Source organism: Micromesistius poutassou (assembly GCF_964030765.1).
Source record: "Micromesistius poutassou genome assembly, chromosome: 1".
Lineage (NCBI taxonomy): Eukaryota > Metazoa > Chordata > Actinopteri > Gadiformes > Gadidae > Micromesistius > Micromesistius poutassou.
The window spans coordinates 12681411-12703908 of NC_140271.1; the positions used below are offsets into that span (position 1 = coordinate 12681411).

At 48.1% G+C, this 22498-nt stretch overlaps 3 protein-coding genes across 4 annotated transcripts; 1 reads left to right on the forward strand and 2 right to left on the reverse strand.

Moving 5' to 3' along the window:
• Window positions 1-1083: 1083 nt before the first annotated feature.
• polr2f (RNA polymerase II, I and III subunit F) lies at window positions 1084-3547 on the reverse strand. Its single transcript, XM_084488311.1, has 5 exons — window positions 3408-3547; window positions 2971-3040; window positions 2389-2519; window positions 1927-1998; window positions 1084-1784 (listed from the first exon to the last, which is right to left on the reverse strand). The coding sequence occupies exons 1-5, from the start codon at window positions 3425-3427 to the stop codon at window positions 1694-1696; spliced, it is 384 nt and encodes a 127-aa protein (XP_084344437.1). The 5' UTR covers window positions 3428-3547; the 3' UTR covers window positions 1084-1693.
• Window positions 3548-3748: 201 nt separating this feature from the next.
• On the reverse strand, window positions 3749-10962 carry LOC311379383 (uncharacterized protein). The gene is made up of 13 exons (XM_084488312.1): window positions 10810-10962; window positions 10485-10581; window positions 9596-9918; window positions 8807-9253; window positions 8664-8709; window positions 6842-8231; window positions 6451-6573; window positions 5938-6064; window positions 5410-5500; window positions 5206-5279; window positions 4608-4722; window positions 4283-4326; window positions 3749-4042 (listed from the first exon to the last, which is right to left on the reverse strand). Exons 4-13 carry the CDS (start codon window positions 9072-9074, stop codon window positions 3930-3932), a joined length of 2391 nt encoding a protein of 796 aa, XP_084344438.1. The 5' UTR covers window positions 9075-9253; window positions 9596-9918; window positions 10485-10581; window positions 10810-10962; the 3' UTR covers window positions 3749-3929.
• Window positions 10963-11376: 414 nt separating this feature from the next.
• Window positions 11377-21967, forward strand: LOC311379241 (ADP-ribosylation factor-binding protein GGA1-like). 2 transcript variants are annotated; one of them, XM_084488302.1, is made up of 18 exons: window positions 11377-11430; window positions 12161-12245; window positions 13152-13227; window positions 13830-13928; window positions 14116-14239; window positions 14694-14794; window positions 14879-14959; window positions 15577-15717; window positions 16128-16209; window positions 16391-16504; window positions 16804-16950; window positions 17307-17380; window positions 18217-18422; window positions 18755-18790; window positions 18964-19184; window positions 19572-19741; window positions 20001-20111; window positions 20596-21967. In XM_084488302.1, the coding sequence occupies exons 1-18, from the start codon at window positions 11388-11390 to the stop codon at window positions 20704-20706; spliced, it is 2022 nt and encodes a 673-aa protein (XP_084344428.1). In that variant the 5' UTR covers window positions 11377-11387; the 3' UTR covers window positions 20707-21967. The 2 variants fall into 2 exon arrangements, with proteins under 2 accessions (XP_084344428.1, XP_084344429.1); XM_084488303.1 differs by lacking the exon at window positions 18755-18790.
• Window positions 21968-22498: the final 531 nt, after the last annotated feature.

The following is a 22498-nucleotide window of genomic DNA, read 5'->3' on the forward strand; positions in this document are numbered from 1 at the left end:
TAATAATAGCCGTGGTCGCCAGAGAAACGCATATCCCATGACAGAAAGGCGTTTGTGCATCGAGGCGAGCCGAGCGGCGCTTTTGTTTACTCTTCTTGGGCCAAATGGATTTGGAACGGTGGCGGACACCAGCGATATCACGGGCCATTTCAATAACGCATTGTACGCCTGGTACAAGATGTTTGTCCCCGACGGGCTTCCGTCATATCTTCAAAGTCCTCCCTTTGGATTTAAGGTCAGGACATGTGCCCGCAGTTGTGTTTGGGGAAGAACGAGCCTACATTGGCACAGAGACGGACCTTGTGTTGAGGCTCAGACAGAATCAGACAGGCCCACAGTTAAATGACACTACTTATTACCTTATCACCTAGTGGCCATTCATTCGTGGGCATTCATGTGAAAGATAGGTCTGTCATTGGCTGAGGAGGTCTAAATGGAAAGCATTTTTACCCTGCTTTTCTAACCAGTGGCCACTCAAAGCTCTTTACAATATTGTGTAACATTACCCAATTATGCACATTCACACACTGACGGCGGTGTCAGCGATGCAAGTCGACAGCCAGGTCGTCAGGAGCAGTGAGGGTGAGGCGTCTTGCTCCTCGACACTCAGCTAGGAGGAGCCGGGGATCGAACTAGCAACCATCCAGTTACCAGCCACATGCCGCCCCCATCCAGACATAAGCGACTCTTTCATCGTACACGCTGCAGTGCGGCCCCCCGACACACCAGGACCCTCTCTGGGTGTGTGTGTTGCATGAGAAGGCAGGCGGGGACACCGAAACACCAAACAAACACGAGGCCGAGCAGAGCCGACCCCACCACCATACTGAATCCGTCTTGGACTGACACCCACGTGGGATGAGATGATCTGCCCTCTTATCGCTGCCACAGCTTTTAAGATCTGCATCTGGTGGTCTAGGACCAATGCATGGTTATCTTTGAGTATAAACACAACATAGACTCATACTCTCACATACACAAAGGACCCTTTGCTGACAGTCTTGACAAACAACAAAAAACCCCACTTGCACACGGAGGTCGAAACCCTTTGATTCGGTCTGAGACGCATGAAGGGGGTGTGGCTCGTGTACAAAAGAATTTATTCACAATAATAAAATAGTTTGATCACAAGAATCAGCAATCTTTTTTTTTTCTTCAAAACAAGTTACCACACTGTCGGAAAGACAAAACATGTTGAGTGTGTTGAGACGCCCCCTGGTGGTGCTTCAGTGGAACACAGCTGTAGAAACGTTTTTAAGAAGTGGGAAAAGTTTAACTTAAACAGTTTAAGGTTAGGAGGTCTGCAAAACATCACACACATAAGGAATAAAACAGTTATCAGAGCAAAAAACGCTCAAATTCACGTTTGTACAAGGAGCAGCCTTCCTCGGTCTGATCTGTGAAGGAGACTCGGCCCTAGCTACACTTAGCTCTATGTCACTACACCTACACATAGCTCCATGTAGCTAGAGCTACATGTAGCGTTAGGATGCTAGAGCTACATGTAGTGTAAGGATGCTAGAGCTACCTGTAACTAGTGACACATGAACATCTATTTAGCGAGATCATCATCTAGTAGCTTCTGTAGTTCTGCGGGGCAAAACCGAGGGGCGACCCGTCCCCGCCCCTAGTGCCCCTCCCGGTGGGTGGGAGGTACCAAGAGGGGCCGCTGGCGGGGGTGTTGGTCGGAGCTCTAGTCTGTGATGATGAGCTCGTCGCAGCCCCAGTCCTCGTAGCTGTTGTCAGGGAGGTAGCGGCGGATGATGATGGGGATCTTCCTGCACCTGTTGGGGAAACCAAAAAGTAAAGTCTTTATTCACAGTCCAAACTGAGTTTTTCACTTACTCGTCTTTGGCTAGTTAACTTCGGTTCAAGTTTCCCGCATTTATGTGTTAGGAGCCACCTCAAAAAGAAAAACCCGCTCACTTCAACTCCTTCATGGCGATCTGCAGGGGGTCCGTCTCTCCCTCCAGCTCCACCATGACCGGAGCGCACATCCTGTGAGGAACACAAACATACCACACCCGGCTTAAGCTCGGTCAGGACTCATGACGTCACCACTCAGTAGGCTTCTGATGGTATTTATATGATAATTGTATGCTTTTATTCATATAGAGCTTTTCCTAATACTTAAGCTGAGAGTTAAGCTTTCAAGGCATGTTTTGTTAAACGGTTTAACTTTTGATCTAGTCTTATTCTTTTGATTTAGTCTAACCACTTATATATAACAGAGGGGATGAGGAGAGTTAAGCTTTCAAGTCATGTTTCGTTAAAACTATTCTCTTTTCATGAACCAAAGGGACGATGACTCAACATCAGTATGTACAACAATATGAACTCCCGACCAGATATGAATGAACTGCTAGTTGAAGATGGAGTCCCACTCACGCTATCTGCAGGGCCCGCGTCCCCAGCACCCTGGCTCTCTCGTACTTGGTCATGTAGCAGGTGGTGATCCTCTTAGTGTTCGCCCCAACGCCGTCCCCGGCCGGCAGGATTGCCACGTTCTCCCGGTCTTCCTGCACAGAGGATAGAAGGGGTCGTCAGTGCTTTGATAGATCTATGGTGATCTATAGATCTATGGAGATAAATGGTAAATTAACTGCATTTATACAGAGCTTTTCTAACCAGTGGCCACTCAAAGCGCTTTACTAAACTGCCTAATATTCACCCATTCATGCACACTGACACCGGTGTCAACCATGCAAGGCGACAGAAAGGTCGTCAGGAGCAGTCAGGGTGAGGCGTCTTGCCCAGAGACACCTCAACACTCGATCGAACTAGCAACTTTCCGGTCAACAGCCAACCCGCTCTACCTCCTGAGCCACATGCTGCCCCCTCTTCATGTGGCTATGAAGCCCATCGCTGGCATTATGAGGTGAATACGTAACGTGAACATGAGACTGCTACTCTGAAACACTTTGAGGCTGTAGCAAAGAGTTCATAACCCTGAACAGAAAGCAGACGTACGTCTTCTGGGTTTTCCAGATCGTCCAGTCCTTCATCTTCCTCTGCGTCGTCAAAATCCCCATCATCGAAACTGCAATACAGAGGCAAAGAAAACGACACTATCGTCACCAAATGAAAGTATAACGTGAGTCAGAAGTACAATATCTATACAGACATATGTAAAAATAACACTTTATATTATATACTCTATATTGAATCCCTTAAAAGCATATGCTTTGCTTATTTTATTTTTTTAATGTACCCTTACGATTCTTGCACTTTTTGGGTAACATCTGGTTATTTCATTGATTATTGTAGGTGTCTTTGACCAAAAGGCTCATCTAAATAAATACATGCGATGTAAGGTGAACACATCAACACACTGTCCACTCGCTTCCACGTTACTGTGCGGCTTCTTAAACCCCCGCAGTTCTGATCCAGGACCCATCGGTACTCACTTGTCTTCGTTATCTGACATGATGATGTGAAATAATCGATAATACGCCTTTTGGTATACTTATTTCCTGGCTTAATTACAGAGTTTGCGTTTCCCTGTGCTTCGATTTACTTGGACTTGCTCTCAGGACTTCCGGTACAGGGGGTGCAACTCTGGATTACATCCGTAGATTCCCGAGAGCCTCTCTTAATGGTTCCGCTTGGTGCGTTCCTCAACAAATTCTACACGCATTCACGAGTATTCATTTCTGAAAATATTTATTGAATAGTGCAGAAAAGTATTGAAACTGGGCATATTTTTAATGCATACATTTTACGCAATAAATTGCATTTTCTATACCGCAAAGCCTTTATTTGGATTTACTTAATATTAATCATGAGGACCAAAACCTGCTTAAAAATGCAGAGTTGTAGTTCCACATGAATGAAATCCCCTGATTATCCAAATAATTAATGGATCACATATTAATTATTCTCTTAAAGTGCAGAACACAGTCAGCTGTTCTGGACGCATTGCAGTTCAATTATTTTTGTCTCTTCTTGGGTGATTCTTGGGTGCTTAGCATCCGAAACACTTTCATGGGCTTGAACTTTCCTTTAGATTTCTTCAGCTCGTTTAGTCCCCTTTTCTGGAATTCTGAAAACAAACACACAGCATTTATCTTTCTATCTGTGACATCGAAAGTTATCCCATTTGTTGCCAACATCATCTTCACTTCATACAGATCCCCCGACTCACTGAATTTGTGGCTAAAATGTATTTAGGCAGACTAGCTCATAATCGAAATAAGAACGATTAAGGCATAGACACCCTGTCAGCTGTAGGTAGCTGACCCCCTGTCAACTTTATAAATAAACCCTAGCCTTAAAAGCCAACCTTGATCTTTCATGGCTCCCAACACAGAATCGTCTTCTTTTTCCCTGGAAAGCAAAACAACAACACACACCTTCACAATAGATTGTCCAAACCCATTACACACACTCTATATTAGGTCTTAATATTATACTTATTTTATTCTTAGTTCCTTTTTAATAATATTTGTTCACTGTTGTTCTTGAATGTGCAAACTTACCCGTAAATACAACCGTTTCATTCAGATGTCATCACTTTAGGTACCTTAACATTTCAGTACTAAAACATGAAGTAACTTTCAAGTGACTTTCCCTCGGTCAGTAAAACAGCTGAGTGTGAGTGGAGCCACCTCTGGCGGTCTTCATCCAGGCTGCTGATGATCGCGTTCCGCTGCTCGATGACGGCCACCAGATCCTCCATCATCTTCTGCTCCTGAGTCTCTTCCTCAGCACTCCACTCACTCTCTGTCCAACACACACACACACACACACACACACACACACACACACCGTCCAACAGACAAAACACACACACACACACACACACACACAAACACAAACCGTTCAAAAAACACACACACACACACACACACACACACACACACACCGTCCAACAGACGAACACATACACACACACACACACACACACACACACACACACACACACACACACACACACCATCCAACACACACACAAACACACACAAACACACACAAACACACACACACACACACACACACACAATGATTTGTGTGAGACTTACTATTACTAAAGTATACTGTATAGTATACAGTAAATACCGTATAACACAGTACAGAATAGTGTTCTATGGTATATAATGGCTGCACCATCTACCATGAGGAAGGTAGGAAGGACAGTTAAACACACAGACAGTCAGACAGACAGTCAGATGAGGGAGTCATAGAGGTAAGGGCGGAGCTTCTAACCTGGTTTGATAAGCAGACATCGGAGCTTGTACTCCAAGTCAGCCTGCCTCTCCTCCAGCGTCTTCTGCTCTGTCCTGGAAACACAGCCACATAAAACACACCAAAACCCTTCAGCTACCACACAACCACTCACTGTGTGGTCCGGGTCGAATGAGGTACGTTAGCGGGGTACTGACTGTTGGGTGAGATACGTTAGGTACTCACAGGTGGGTGATTTCCGCCTCTCTCCGCAACAGCGCCTGTTTCTCCTGGATCAGAGCCATCCAGTCTGTCAGCATGGCCTCCTCTTCCTTCTCTTTATATTCCAGAAGGAAAAATATTAATGAAATTACGAGAAACGTATCTGCATAACCTCATCTATTCGTCACGCCCATTCTTTAGTGACTTTGAGATACTGCTTCAGCACATATGACTAGAACACTAAACATTAATGATCTATTAAAAATAATACATATGTTTAAAGTAATTGTAAAAAAAATGTATAAAGTTACGTTGACATGAAAAAGATACCAAATTTCCCTCGGATAGTTTGACAGAATTACTCTCTTATGCAGCAATTTTGACAATAAAACTTGACTTGGTCTTTGTAACCAGTGGTACAAACTAAAGCCCCAGTACTTCACCGCCCTCCTCCCCACTACAATATGCTATACTCTAGTTTCTCTAGTAGCTCAGATGCTAGGGCCTTCGGGTGGAAAAGCCACGGGTTTGAATACACACTATAAAACACACTATTTCTGCAGTCTCTCAGCCTGCTCTCCAGCTGCGCTCCGCACAACTCCAGCTCCTCCAGTCGCGTGCTGACCTCTCCCAGCTCCCTCTGCAGGTCGTCAGTGGGAACGCATGCATCAGTTCGGACCTGAAATCATTCCTTTAACAGTTATTACTCTGTAGAAATGGGACACACACATGCATTTAAAACCAAATGAGATCAAAATGTGTCTATAGGAAAATAAAAATGTTTGTTATCTTGCTTTTTTGTAAATTAAAAAGGTGCTTTAAGATTCTAGGCAAATACTTTTATACTTTTCTGTCAAACATTGGCCATCAGTCAGCTATTAGTGAGGACATGTGAGAACATCAGTTCTCGGCTAATTTCTGACACTTACAGGGTATCTCTTCCCTGAGTGGTTTGTCTTTAAAGTGTCTTTAAAAGTGTTTTGATCCACATTAAAAACCTGAAACACAAGTCTGGGGCCCGGAGGCGATACGTTCATGTAAATGTGATGAATACACTCCGCCTACCTTCCTCTTGATTGGAGGAAAGCCGTAGCCTGGGGCCTGCGGCCGGCTGGATAAGGAGGCCTGCATCGTGTTGGATCGGGGAACAGCAGGTCTTGGGTTCGGTTTCTGGTCCACTCTGCAGGCCTGCCATGAGAATCAGAAAACCAACATAGTCAACATAATAACATTAAACAGGGAAAAAAAAGAAAAAAGAAATCGTTAGCGATTCCATATTAAACGAACATGCACGCTTGTAGAGTCTCTGGACAAACACATTTTTTCAATCACTAAGTAGAGCAATGCAATCCATGCACCTATGAAACCATCCATTTTATTTGGTTTACAAACGTAATTAAGAAGATAATGTCTCTCCCCTAGGAGGCCAGGCCAGGCCTCAGCACACATCTCTCACCTCGCTCAGGGATGGAGTCGTCCTGCCCTTCTTCTGCCCAGAGAAGATGGCTGGCACGGAGAAGCTCTTGGAGATGGAAGAGACCCCAGGGGCAGCAGCTAATGCACCTGCGCATGCGGCCTCCATCAAGCCATCCATAGCAGGGCACTCCCCCACGCTCTGTACCCCAGGAATTCCAGGATTGCTCCCTATGTCCGCTAAACGGCCCGGTCCTAGAAAACAAGCTAAATCGACACCGCTAGCTAAGTCATCCGACTTTGTTAAGTCTGGTTTGCCGAGCCCGCCGCCTACAGCTCCATGAAGATGTGGATTAGTACATGCTAGTCCGCTACTCAAAGGGCCACATGCTAATCCAGGACTACTGGATAGATCCATCAAGGTAGCTTGTCCCGCCACCTCAGGCAACCCAAGTTCGCTAGCTAAACCAGATAATCCCATTGGTACCCGAAGCCCATCGGTAATATCTGCTCCACTATCAATGGGCAATCCACATAAAGCATTCCCCAAGTCTGGTACCCCAGAACCCCCACTCCCTTTGTCTGTCAAAATGCTTAATCCTCCAGAACTAGCTGGAGCAGGTGGTGTGTCCCCACTAGCTGAGCCACTGAGGCTACCTGTTTCTGCAAACCCATGCTCCCCATCAGTGTCTGCTACACCACCCATGGCCCCAGCCCCGGGCAAAGTCAGAGAACCAGGTGGATGAGCTCCTTCTGCTGGTCCACTCAGAGGGCCATCCTTGGTTGAGCTACCAAAACCAGGAGCATTTGAGGAATCCATCGAGGCAGGTGCCATGTCAGGCACCCCAAGTCCACTCGCTGAACCCACTATTTGAGCTAACTTGGGAGTGTCTCCAAGCCCTTTAGGTAAACGTGCTGCTGCTGGAGAGTCCTGGTTACAGGGGGGGGGGCTTGCAGCCGAACCGTCAATCTTAACCGAGGGCAGTGGTGGATCTTCACAAGGTGGTTTCTCTGAAGAGGCCGGTTCATCAAAGGGCAAGGCTACACTACTAGTACCCGATATGCTAACCGCATTTGACTTATCCCTGGAGCTCGGCTGGCCCCCTACTTTCGACTTTTCTTTGGGAGGACTGGGGGCATTCCTCAATTGGCTTGTCGGCTCGCAGCGCTTGGTTTGATTGGCCGGCTGTTTAGAAGTCTTTCGTCCAGCTATGTAGTTAGCCACCTTGTGGGCTTCCGCAAAGGGGTTGGGCGGGGCGACCCTGGCCTTGAACCAGCCTCGGTGCTGGGCAGGCAGGGAGCTGGCCCATGGAGGGGTGAATGGAGATGGTGCAGGAGGAAGCTGGGTCCAGGGACCTGGGTGGACCATCGTCATCCATGGGTGTCTGCTTTTAGCTTTGAGGCTACCACAGGTGGAACGAGTCGGACTTGTGCTGAAACATCAGGGAGAAGGGAAGGAAAGCCACGATTAAGGTGCATAATATCTTCTATAGAAATTGAATTAGTGGACGATTAACAATTTATCATTACTCCTTTCTCACCACTTAGTTTTTCTGAAAAGGTATAAGACCCAGCCCCTTTTATAACCCTTTTATGTGGGGTTTTAGTGAAGTGGGGTATCCATTTTTCCTTTTCTTTCATTCCTCTTACTCATTAATTATTCTCACTTTATTTTATTTAACTCTCACAAATAAAGATGATTGGTCTTCTGCAATAAGATAAAGTCTTTGAAATATACACTTTAAAACCTTCTCTCTCTCTCTCTCTCTCGCAATGTTTCCAATTTAATCTAATCCTCATGATTTCATTTAAATGTTTTTCATGAGAACCATGGCCTAAACAACAACAAATGTATAACTGCTTACGTGGGATGAGGACTGGTTGTAGCTTTACTTTGGTTTGATGGATTATCTGGACAGAAGGTAAGATAAAAAGGCAAATGTTGAGTTTCATCAACATTAAATGCACACTGAATCTCCACAGTCCAGTGCATAGGTGGACCACCCACCTGAAGGGGGCTGGCTCCCTCTGGGGGGTCTTTTGGTTCTGGGCGCGGGAACGGGAGGCGTGGTAACGGGAGGCGTGGTAACGGGAGGTGTGCTAACCGGAGTCATGGTAACGGGAGGAGTGGTAACGGGAGGCGTGGTAACGGGAGGAGTGGTAACGGGAGGCGTGGTAACGGGAGCCGTGGTAACGGGAGCCGTGGTAACGGGAGGAGTGGTAACGGGAGATGTGGTAACGGGAGGCGTGGGAATGGGAGGCGCTGGCTTCGACATGCCTCACGTCGTTATGACGATGATAGCTGTAGTAGTGTAGTACTGTAGTACCCAATAGCTGGCAGTAGTGGGAATTTATCTCGCACAATCCACAATCTGGGACCACAATCCACAACGTCTCGTCAGTGGCTGTTCGTAAAACCGTGGGAGGAGTCAACCTCTTCACCTTGACCTTTGACCTGAGAGGACGCAGATTATTACAGATGTTTACTATTTTATAATTTAGGAAAGGCTTTCATTCAAAGCGACTGACAGTGAATTCAGATACAGATATATAGATATAGTTATAATCATTCAGGAGCAGGCAGGCAAGATGCCCACAGGTAGGCTGTTGTCATTCCAGATCAAATCCGGTTCCTTTCATTCCTCATAATTGTTGATATAGGGTAGGTTAATCCTTAATACACAAGAAAAGTAATCAACCATAATCTTTTTGAGTTAAAAAACAACCCAACCAAAACAAAATACTTGCTTCAAAAAAGTTCCCTTCGGTTACTGTCCGATCTTTCTCTGTGTTTTACCTGAAGTGTTGCGGTCTTCTATCCGGATGGCTCTCCAGGGGGTCCTGCTCTGCAGAGCGTAACAACCACGGCGATGGCGATGGCGAGGAGTGCACTGCAGAGTGTCAGTTAAGTCTATGGGAGGGAGTGGTCTGGCAGGTTCAGGAGCTCCTAGGAGGAGATCAAACGGGCCGCTGGGAGAGACAGTGTGGTTTGTTGACACTGGAAGTGGAAGTGTTTGCCCAGGAGTGCCGCCACCCGAGGGGGGTTCAGGAGCAGAGGAAGCAGCCTTCCTTTGGAGGTGGGCGAGGTCGCAGCAGGAGACAGGACTCACCAGTCTGGCCCTTCAAAACAAACGCTCAACTTTACAGCTTTGAAAAATGTAAATGTCAATTGGATGATTTCATTTTAATATAATTTATGACTCATTAATGCAAGCATTAGTGAAAGCATTCGTTTTTTAAATAAAAAGCATTAGTGCTTTTGCATTTTATTTTTCAACATTGCATTTTCCTTTCATCATTAAAAACGCTTCCAAAGCTGACATGCATATGCGGTTGTTTACGTAAATATCCTTCTAAATACATCAGATCAAAATTAATGGGTGACCTTTATAACATAATTATTGCTCAGTGAGGGGGGCGGGGCTCTTAATTTGCTTGCCCATCACAAGGTCTGTGCACGGCCCTGCTGATTAAGTTAAACAGAACCTGAGATCTTTTCTAATAGGATTTAACGGGATCAGGATCTCCTCTGGTTAACTCTTGAGCTGTGGGCCTACATTCAGCGACACATTGTTGAAGTGACACACACCGATGTTCATGCATTATACACTAGTTATACATACACAACAAGTGCCATAGACTACATAAATGGAGAGGAGAGGTCAGGGGTCAGGTGGTGAACTTACGTTAGATCTGGTCTGTGGGTCTGGATTGTGGACCAGAAGAAAGCCGGACCGTCAGCGGGTCCATCTCCAAAGGGAGATTAGTCTGCATGAGATTACCCTGCAGACAGAGAGCAATGCGTTCATGGGTTCAGGGGTCGCGGTGTTGGTAAACAACATCGCAGCCTTGAGAGATGGTCGTAGGATGTTAAACACTCCTCTTCATATCTCAATAACAGTCAAAGTCCCCAGAAAACGGTACACAGGTGGTCGACTTGCTCGCCCTTAATACAAGTTTACTGCGATGTAAACTTGCAAGATAAAATACCCGCACACAATGATCGCTCACTCAAAAGTCCACGTTCTGTTCTGTGTCCACAACACTGATGCAGCCATGCCGAAGACCTTCTTCATCAAACCCATTTACAGATAAGAATCTTAGCGAAATGCATCGAAAAACATTTCATTTATCCATTAAATGGGCCAGCCTGCAGTACAAACAGGTCCGTTACTTTGCATCCGGCTGCACACTTGTGGCTTTGCAGCCCACAGCTCTACATATGCACGGCCGCGGTGACCCGTGTCTGCCGCTAGAGGGAGACATAAATCAGGGTTTCTATAATTAGATGAGGTCCTAATGTTGCCTCTGCTCTGTCAAGTTTATTTTTGAACGTTGGTGTGACTCATTACTCCAGATCTTATGAATGTTGTGCAAATGATATACCAAGGTCCAAAATAGTTTCGATTTTCAGTGTAACATAATATGTTTTTTGTTGATTGATTAAATTATTTGATTGAATACAGGATCATCCACCAAATCGACACCGGTCTGAGATCCTGTCTGTCCAGGACGCGCTTCGTCTCCGCGTTCAGGTGACGGCCCAAACCTCGCGAGAACATCCACGTTTAACACAAATCCCGTCAAAGATGGCTGCGCCGCCGGACGCCGAGAGTTTGGAGTCTCGCATTAGTGAGTATTTTAAAGTACAACAATACCCGTCAACCGTGCCTTAAGACACCAAAGTGTACAAACTGTTCGCCTTTGAACGGCTACCCATATACAAGGTGACGCGCGCTAAGGCTGCCCACTGTCCTCCCCGCCAGACTGCTAAAAAGCTAGCTTGCCCCTTAGCTTGTTGTGCTAGCCAGCTGTCAACATAGCCCAGAGCAGGCGTTAGCAGGGCAGTGGGGCATGGCATCAAAGACATGGCTCCTGGACTGGGTCTCTTATATACTGACACTCATAGGCAGGCTACCTCCAGTGTACTACATGGGGATGCTCTGCGTGTGTCTATGTGTTGGGTTCTGTGGGTTGTCTATGTGTTGTGTCTATGTGTTGGGTCCTGGGGTGGTCTATGTGTTGGGTGCTGGGGTGGTCTATGTGTTGGGTGCTGGCGGTGGTCTATGTGTTGGGTGCTGGGGGTTGTGTCTATGTGTTGTGTCTATGGTGTGTCTAATTTCTGTTGGGTGCTGGGGGTTTACAGGGCACTTTGGTGTCGGATTCTATGAAGCAAGCAACGTGACGTCCAGGAAATCAGATTACTTTTTTTTTTATAAAGTAATCTGAAATCCAGCGTGCGCGTGTTGGTTAGGAGATGAACGGGTGGGTGGAAATGATGGGTTGGAAATGTCCCTGAGCTGCACCACAGTGGCTCCTTTGTTTGCCGTGCAGTATCATATTTTTTCTCCCATCATGACAGACAAAGCCACCAACCCTCTGAACAAGGACACGGACTGGGGGAGCATCCATGCCTTCTGCGACCAGCTCAACGGGGACCTGGAAGGGTGAGAGCTGGCCGTGTCCAACAATGGATATTATACTGTGTTCCTAATTAGTGAGTCGTTGATTGTTCCGGGGAGATTTGACAGCCTCCAGGTCTGTTGGGGAATTGGCAGAAGCGAAGGTTCTAACTGGACTGATCGACACCTCTGCTTCTTAACAAAGTGATTATGAAGATAATACAACGCGGTGTAGATGCTGGGATGGGAATTCAGGAGTGTCAAGGCAGAATAGCAACAATAGCAACACTATAATCCATATACACAGTTGCTGGCCAAGGTGGCCTATGCATACTTGCTTGGTGGTATATATATTTGTAGTTAATTCATTTCATGCTCCCTCGCTTCTTTTCAACTGATAATATTCATCCAGGCGAGTTAAGACTCTATATAAAGGAAATTATAATCCATTTCTATTACTCATCTTGCCACCTCTGCACACCCACACGGCTGTGCTTAATTATAGTCCCTGTATTATTTGAAATGCTACCACACTTGAAACAGCTATTTGAGCCATGCAAAAACAATGAATCAGACGGTAAGTTATTTACTACTTACAACAACATTTTCATACAACCTGTATGAATTATCTGTCATTATTTCTATCTGTCGTCATTTAGTGAAAATGGACACTCGGGTATCTCTGCTCTACAGAGTAAACAGCTTGAGGCTGTGGGTGATGAGTTCACCTCTAACTTATTTTATTCAATGTCACGTCAGAGGCATGCAATCCTGTCCTAGAGACTGTCTGGAAATACCGGATTATCACCTAGTTACACATCCTGCTATGACGGAGCTAACAGGGCCTTCTACATCAATGAACCTTATCTAAGGTGTGTGTGTGTGTGTGTGTGTGTGTGTGTGTGTGTGTGTGTGTGTGTGTGTGTGTGTGTGTGTGTGTGTGTGTGTCAGACCTCAGCTGGCAACCCGACTCCTGGCCCACAAGATCCAGTCTCCCCAGGAATGGGAGTCCATGCAGGCCCTGCTGGTGAGTGATGCTGGTGGGGGAGGGTCCGTCTTTGATGCCTGCTGATGTTCTTTTGTATTGTGGACAGACTTGAGTCGGGTCCTGTCTGTCTCAAGTGGCATCGCATAGCATTAACACTGCCAGTATGACCGACCTCGGTTCTAGGTGTCCCTGGGCCAGTAATTGATGTTGCCCCACAGCCCTAGGCTGACTGTGGAGCAGTAAGGAACAGACACGGGTTTAGTGTGTTATCAACCCGAGTGACTTTATTCTTTATTTATCTTTATTATTTATTCTGCTTATCACGCGCATAGTGTATTTCACTTGTATTCTTCATATTCAATGTTCTTTCAATAACCAAAAATGAAGGGGGTGTCAGTTTTTAATTCAACTTTCATTAGAGGCTATTTTCCAGTCCTCTACACCAGGGTTGGGGGTTCCATTCCCAACTGGGGTAACCCATGCACAGATTTCATAGATGTCATCGATTTCGTCCATCAAATCTAAATGATGATTGATCAAATCATACGTGAAGCAGAGCGGTCTGTTTCACCTGTGCTGAGCTAAGGTCCTTGTGTGTGGCTCAGTACCGGGTGTGGGTCTGTTGTGCGTCTGTTGTGCAGGTCCTGGAGACGTGTATGAAGGCCTGTGGGAAACGCTTCCACAGTGAGGTGGGCAAGTTCCGCTTCCTCAACGAGCTCATCAAGGTGGTGTCGCCCAAGGTAACACACACAAACGCATGCAAACACAGACAATAAGTATGTTTATTTAAGAACACAGAATCAAAATACATAGAAATGATATTCAAGATGAGAAAAGCATTGTGAAAGCATGAGTCTCGGTCAGGTTTAGCTCCCCTGTCATTTCACGAGCCACTTGTTTGACCCCTGTCCCCCCTGGCCTCCCCAGTACTTGGGCTCACGGTCCCCAGAGCCGGTGAAGCAGAAGGTTCTGGAGCTCATCTACAGCTGGACCCTCGGGCTGCCAGACGAGGCCAAGATCCTGGATGCCTACCAGATGCTGAAGAAACAGGGTGAGACACACACACACACACACACACACACACACACACACACACACACACACACACACACACACACACACACACACACACACACACACACACACACACACACACACACACACACACACACACACACACACACACACACACATTTAAGATGCATGTCCCTCCCTGTAACGACCATGTATTAAACCACAACAGCTTTGCTACATCGCTACATGGCAATTTAAGTTCCTAACATGTTGGCTGTAACTGTAGTGAGTCCCACAGGAGTCAGGTAGATGGTATGTTAAAGTACATAGCAGATGGGGAGCAGCCAATAGGAAGCCAAGGCTCCTGGGTCTCGTTGAGCCAGAAAATCCCCGGGCAAACATCTGCTTAGAAAATGGTTGAAAATATTGTGTGCAACCTACTTAAGACAGTCAGGGACGTGTTCAGCAGGTATAAACTTCTCCTCCTCCAGGTATCGTCAAGCAGGACCCCGAGCTGCCCCCTGACAAGCTGCTGAACCCGCCCCCTCCCAGACCCAAGAACGCCATCTTTGAGGATGAAGAGAAGTCCAAAGTCAGTCCCCCCCTAAACCCATCTCCTTATCTGAACCTCTGGTGCTTCATAGAGTGTCTAACCTCTCTCCCATTGGCTGTCCAGATGCTGTCCCGCCTCCTGACCAGCACGCACCCAGACGACCTGAAGGCGGCCAACAAGCTCATCAAAGAGATGGTTCTAGAGGTGAGGTCTCCGCTGTCTCTGGATAGCCTAGCGGTGGTGAGATTTGATGAGGCAATAATTGCCTGAATTGATTATTGTCAACATCGTGAAAGACCAAAATGTCGTAGGGTCTGAACCTGGCTTAAGTCCCCTTGTTCCTTGAAGACCCAAGTAAAGAGCAGTTAGAAGTGAAAGAGTTTCTGTGTGAGGGTGTAGGGCGGCCGTGAGTCCACTACAGAACAGGATGAAGAGGATTTTTACAGAGAGAAAATGGCGTCATTTAGAGTTTTTCCTGGTGTTTCCTTTCCTGGTGTAACAGGAGCCCTGTTCCCTTTCTTCTCCCTTGCTCCTGTCCCTCACATCTCTTTCCCCTGGGTAGATGATTCTTTCTACCTATTTATGTCAGCCCCTCTCTCTCTGCTTGCTTCTTGCTCTCCCTCTCCCTCTCCCTGCCTCCCCCCCTCTCCCTCTTTCTCAACCCCCACACTCAGTCTGTCTCCCCCCTCTCTCTGTATGTTTATCTGTGTGTCTCCCCCCTCTCTCTCTATCTCCCCCTCCCTTTGGGTAGTGGTACCCTAGTTTTGTCTTTCATTTGTTGCAGGGCTCATATTTCTCGTGTGTGTGTGTGTCTTTCTCAGGACCAGCGGCAGGCGGAGAAGCTGTCCAAGCGGGTCAGCACCATCGAGGAGGTGAAGGAGAGCGTGGGGCTGCTGTCTCAGCTGCTGCAGGAGTACGACCCCGCCGCCTCCAGCACACAGGGCAACGCAGAGCTGCTGCAGGTACACGCACGCACGCACGCACGCACGCACGCACGCACGCACGCACGCACGCACGCACGCACGCACACACACACACACACACACACACACACACACACACACACACACACACACACACACACACACACACACACACACACACACACACACACACACACACACACACACACACACACACAGAGCTGATGCAGGTACACACAGACACACACAGAGCTGCTGCAGGTAAACACAGACACACGGTTATGTTTTGTGCATGCACTGTTCGTTTTACGTACTTCTGTGTGTGTGTTACTTTGAAGTGCTATGTACAGCGACACGGAGGACAACGACAAGTTGTTGAGTTGGGACCAGTCGGTCCAGGCCACATAGTAACCTAATGTGTGTGTGTGTGTGTGTGTGCCCGCATGTAGGACCTGTACCAGCGCTGTGAGAAGATGCGTCCCACCCTGTTCCGTCTGGCCAGCGACACGGAGGACAACGACGAGGCTCTGGGTGAGTTGGGATCAGTCGGTCCGGGCCACTGGGTAGACTGGTGAGCTGACCTGGCCATCAAATGTCTGGGTGTGATTTGATGTCACTAAGAGGGTCGGTTCTGTAACGGCACTTCTTGGGGCGTGGCGTGGTCTGACCCGGTCTGTCCTCCTTGACCTCTGACCCGGTGTGTCCTCCTCAGCGGAGATCCTGCAGGCCAACGACAGCCTGACGCAGGTCATCAACCAGTACAAGCTGCAGGTCAGGGGGGAGGAGGTGAACGGAAACACAGCGGGGGACGCACACAGACACACAGGTATGGACACACACACACACACAACATAAAACACAACACGGGTACAGACACACACACAGACACACAGGTACGGACAGATGCAGCACACACAACACACACAGACACACAGGTATGGACACACAGAGACACATACAGACACACAGGTATGGACACACACAACACAACACACAAAGGTACGGACACACACAGACACACGGGTATGGAGACACACAACACGCAGACACATAGGTACAGACACACACAACACAATACACAGACACTGCTTGAGAGTTTGCTTACCTCGTTCCTATTGGTCACAGGGGGAAGTACGGCGCTGCTCGACCTATCAGGCTTGGACACGTCGCCTCAATCCCCACCCTCGTTCCCAGAGTTCCCCTCCCCCACAGACGGCTTCCACGCCCCTGAAACGGGCATCAGCCTCCTTGACGATGAACTCATGTCGCTAGGTAACGGCGTGACCTCTGACCTCTATACTATATTGACTGAGCAAAACAAACTTTAAACTCATTCATTCTCTTAATTATAGCTCTGTGAGTCTGATCTTGTGTTTTTATTTTAAACTCAACTTTGTTAATGTTCTTTTATGTTTTTAAATTATAAAGACATAAATGATGTAAAGATAAAACTTTATTGATCTCAGTCTGGAATATAGTGTGTCACAGCAGAAAGTAGGGGACAGTAATAAGATTTAAAAGAATAAGAACGATTTAAAACACAGAAAAATGAGTTCTGTGCTCCAGTTTGATTGCTTGACTGGTACTGAGGATGATAGATGATACTAATCCCGGGTTCTGCCCCCCAGGGTTGAGTGAAGGGACCCACACGTCGAACCCCCCCTCCCAACCCGAGGACTCCACAGCCTGGGACTCCTTCCAGGTCAGCGGTCACCGCTTCGGTTCTTCAGAAAGGCCTAGGATCTTTAGGGTCGCACCATGTGATGTAGGGCTGTCAAAATTGCTCAAAAATGACGTTTGAATATTCGCTCTAAAAAAACACATATTCAAACTATTCAAATATCTATATTTGCGCATTATGTCAATGACGCGTATTACGTCAATAACAGGACAAACTAATACAACGAGACATAACTACTTGTATAGGTAGTTTATTTAAGTTTAAACATATTTGACAACATATTACCTACACAAAAATAAGTAAATTAACTAATGGCCAAGACCGCAGACCTCACTCTCTTTTTCTCTCTCTCTCTCTCGCTCCCCCTCACTCTCTGCGCATACTGGTTTAAATAAACAATAACAATAAACAAATGCTGAGTGATGATCAAGAGTTTTGTGCAAGCAATTTAAGGTCCCGACTCTTCACGCTTCATTCAGTGATTGAAACAAATGTAACATTAATTGAAGTGCAGTGCGCCTACCCGCGGCAGCCGCGCCGCGGCTGTTGGGGGGCGGTAGTTTAGTGGCTATGGTGTTTGACCCCCAGCCCGTAGGTTCTGGGTTCAAAGCCCGTTATCTTGCCTGACATCGGCAGGACAATTTACAAATGCATATTAGCCTGGAACCATTTTTCCAAAGGTCGTTATCAACGGGCACAAATCAAAATGCCTCTGGACTCAATTGGCCTGACCAACAACCAACCGTTGTTGTAGTTTTTGCTAAACGAGAATGTAAATAAATATACCTCTACTGCTAAACTGAGGGAAGTCAGCAGTGCCATCATTTCTCATCACCTCTCCCTCCGTCTCCCTCCAGTCGTCTGAGAGCATAGAAGCAGACATCCCGGCCGCTCCCTGTCTCCTGAGCCCGGACCCGCCCTCACACACACACCTGCCTCCCTCTGGCCCCGCCCCTGCCGGCTCTAGCTCCGCCCCCGCTACCTCCGCCCTGGATGAGCTGGACCTGCTGGGGAAGACCCTCCTCCAGCAGTCCCTCCCCCCCGACAGCCTGCACGTCAAATGGTAATCACAGTTGTCACTAACGAGGATCAGGTCACATGGTAATCACAGCTGTCACTAAAGAGGACAAGGTCACACGGTAATCACAGCTGTCCCTAACGAGGATCAGGTCACATGGTGTTCACACCTCTTACTATGATGATCAGGTCACATGGTCTAGTATGTGTGGTATAGATCTATCGACCGTGATCAGAGAAGCCAATGTTTTCCCTCTTTGATCACCAAATATTTAATTTTTTGAATATTGGATTCCGAAAAATATCTAAAAATATATATAAAATTGCATTAACTGCATGGTTAATGTGCATGGCCGTAATACTGTTGGGATTCCACAGGGGGGAGCAAGAAGGCTGGTCCAACAGCAAGAGAAGGTAACGCCATGTTGCTTTGTAGCTGACTTGAGTGTGAGATGCTTTGAACAGAGCGTCTGCTTAGTGACTAGTGATTGTAGTAGTAGTAAACCGTAGTACTCGTCAGGTCAGTGTTATTAGTGTTCCAGCGATGAGGTGACTGTATGCTCCCCGGCTTGACTTTGTTGCTCCAGGGACCGACAGCAGGCCAAGCCCACCCTCAGAGACCTCCAGAGCAAGTCCGGCTCCAACGTGACGCCGAGCCCCATCCCGGCCTTCTGCGCCGAGCAGCCTGGGCCTCTCCTGAGCACGCAGCCCAGCCTCGGGCCCACCCTGCTGGACACGCCTCCCGCCCCGCCAGCCCCAGAGGTCACCCTGAAGGATGTATTCGTGCCTCTAGAGTCCATCCGGCCCAGTAAGTCCCAGTTTACCTCCCGGGGTCCCGAGAAGTGGAGCACTCGAGTGTGAGGCTGTGGTCCAAGCACTTTAGAACAGCGAGGAGGACTGCTTTTCTCTACAGTAGTTCAGTGGCTCTTGTTCAGTAGAAAATACCTCGCCTTATTTAGTTTGACAGGAGACAAATTCCCTTCAGGAACTATGTACACATTTACACAACAAATAATCATAGGAAAAACAAGTGAACAAAAGAGAAAGAAAGAAATACTATGTTTGTATTTGCACAATTGCCAATGCTGAAAAAATACCAACAAATCCACTTCACTCCTCATCACCTTCACCTCCTCCTCCTCTTCATTCCCCCCCCCCCCCCCCCCCCCCCCCCCCTCCTCCTCCTCCCCTCCAGGCAGCCTCCTCCCTGTGACGGTGTTTGACGGCCACAGCCTGCGGGTCCTGTTCCACTTCGCCCGGGACCCCCCTGCGGAGCGGCCTGACGTGCTGGTGGTCATCCTGTCCATGCTGTCCTCCGCCCCGCTGCCCGTCACGCACATCAGCCTGGAGCTCACCACGCCTAAGGTCAGCCCCCCCGCACGGGGCAAAGGGCACTCTGCCTTTATGTCAGCCTCTCTGTCTGTCTGTCTGTCTCTCTGTCTGTCTCCCCTCTCGCTCTCTCTGTCTGTCTGTCTCCCCCCCCTCTCTGTCTGTTTCCCCCCCTCTGTCTGTTTCCCCCCCTCTCTATCTGTCTCCCTCTCTGTCTCCCTGTCTCTCTCTCTCTCGCTCATTCATTAAACCCCTCTGACCTATGGTTGACTGGTCTCCTCCTCCTCCCTGTCAGTGTATGGCGGTGAAGCTGCAGCCCCCCTCGGGGACGGAGCTCCCGGCCTTCAACCCCCTGCTGCCGCCCGCCGCCGTCACACAGGTGCTGCTGCTGGCCAACCCCAACAAGGTGAGACACGCATTCACAGACACAGGGAAACACACACACACACACAGTGACGCACACATTTAAAAACACACACACAGTGACGCACACATTGAAACACACGCACAGTGATGCACACATTGAAACACATACAGTCACGCGCACATTCAAACACACACATAGTGACGCACACACGCAGTGACATACGTATTTAAGCACACACACGCACGCACGCACACAGTGACGCACACATTCAAACACTGACGCACACCAACCGCCCCACAAAGTCACACACCTGGGGTCACATGCATAGAACTCGGAGAGAACGTTTTTCAGATGCAATTTCAGCACCGGTTATTCATCTGCCCCTGGTCTGACCTAAATGAACGTAGCACAGAGGACGACCAGGCGGGCGGTACACATAGTTGGACATCTCTAGAGAGGTGGACACGGCCCAGAGCAGAGACATCCTGATAGCAGACCTATAACCCTCCTCTCTGTGTTCCAGGAGAAGGCGAGCCTGCAGTACACTCTGAGCTTCACCCTGGGGGAGGAGCGGCACGCAGAGAGGGGCACCGTGGACCAGTTCCCCCCCGCCGAGACCTGGGGCGCCCTATAGCGCCCCACCCCCCCCCCCCCCCCCCCCCCCCCCGGACAGACTATCTCTGCTTCCTCAGTGACTCTTTAGACCACAGGACCCCCTCTGCAGGACCCCCACATCCCAGACCCCCTGGGCAGACTCTATGCTTCCTCAGTGACTCTTTAATTAAAACACTCTTCATCCGACACTCGTTCGTTTTCCTCCTTTTCCTTCTTTCCGTGATGCCGGTCGCTCTCTCCTCCTGCTCCTCCTCCTCCTGCTGCTCCTCCTCCGACCGCATCGTGGTTTCGTGTTCTTGTGTTCCTGCTTCGCTCTGTTTTCGTGTGACGGGTCTATCTGCCGTTTGTCCGTCAGAAGATGGAAACGGTGGGTGGGGGGGGTGGCGGGGCGGGAGGTGAATGATTCTCCCGGTGTGTTGCAGCGTGTGTGTGTGTGGTTTTAACCGGTCTGTCTCCATAGTAACAGTAAATACAGGGGTGGGTCCCCCCCTCCTACTGTTTATCTGCACGCCGTTCCTGATCTGAACTCTAGTGCTCTGCATCACGTCAGCGTCGCAACAGAGAGGGGAAAACAAGCTCAGATTCTTTATTTCTCTTGAGTTTCTCCTGCTGTCATGTGAGGGATAAATATCAAATCAATCGATTTTGGGAAAAAGAAATAGTAACTTCTAGAAAAGGTCTAAAACCCCTTTTCCACGACAGGCAGATGATCCTGGTTACGTTCATTCTGCCATATGTGCCTGTTTCGCAGTTTCACTTCAGTTCTTCAGTTTCTCGTTAATTGGCTGCCCCCTGCTCCCCGGGTCCCCCCGACCCCGGGTCCGCCCCGACCCCTCCCCATCGTCACAGCACTCCTACCAACGGTCGGTTTACCGGGTGAGATCTGAAGCCCACACCAGAATCATGTGAACATCAGTTTACAGTCCAACACTGTCCCCTCCCCTCCTCCGGACCCCCTGGCCTGGTCTGCATCCCAGTGGTTCCTCCGGTTCCTCCGGCCTGGTCTGCATGCCAGTGGTTCCTCTGGCCTGGTCTGCATCCCAGTGGTTCCTCCGGTTCCTCCGGCCTGGTCTGCATGCCAGTGGTTCCTCTGGCCTGGTCTGCATCCCAGTGGTTCCTCCGGTTCCTCCGGCCTGGTCTGCATGCCAGTGGTTCCTCTGGCCTGGTCTGCATCCCAGTGGTTCCTCCGGTTCCCCTGACCTGGTCTGCATGCCCGGTCCTCTCCTCACATTCCTTGTAGATACCAGCGGGGGCGGGGCGTCCCGGTGCGCCTAGTGAAGTCAGAATGACGTAATGCTAATAATATATATATCAAAGAAAATAAAAACGGTCTTTATCTTGGCCATCTGGTTTGTTTTTTGTCTCATGTCAGTTAATTATATTTAGGGAATGTATGCCATGTAATATAACTGATTGAGGGGCCAGCCTTATGTAGTTTTGTGGCCCCTGTTTGCCGTTTCTCGTCAGTTGGTCTTGGGACTTTCTTCCTCTAACATTGTTCAATTTGAAAAGCAAGACTGGGGACAGGATAGGAACACTGGTGGTGTTCTGGGGCACTTGATCTAAAGGAGAATCAAACCAAGACATTGCTTGTCATTTTGTTTGCATCAAACTCCCCCAGAAATGTATTTTAGTAAATCAATTAATTAATTTGCTGCCTATCCAATTGTAAGTAAACTGAAAATCGTAATCTTGACTTATTTAATGTGCTTACTTGAGTAATAAGAACAGCCTGTCGTCATTGAAACAGCAGTGTTTATTTTGTTAATTCATACCTTCAAACTCATAAGGGTTGAAAAAGGTGACAAACT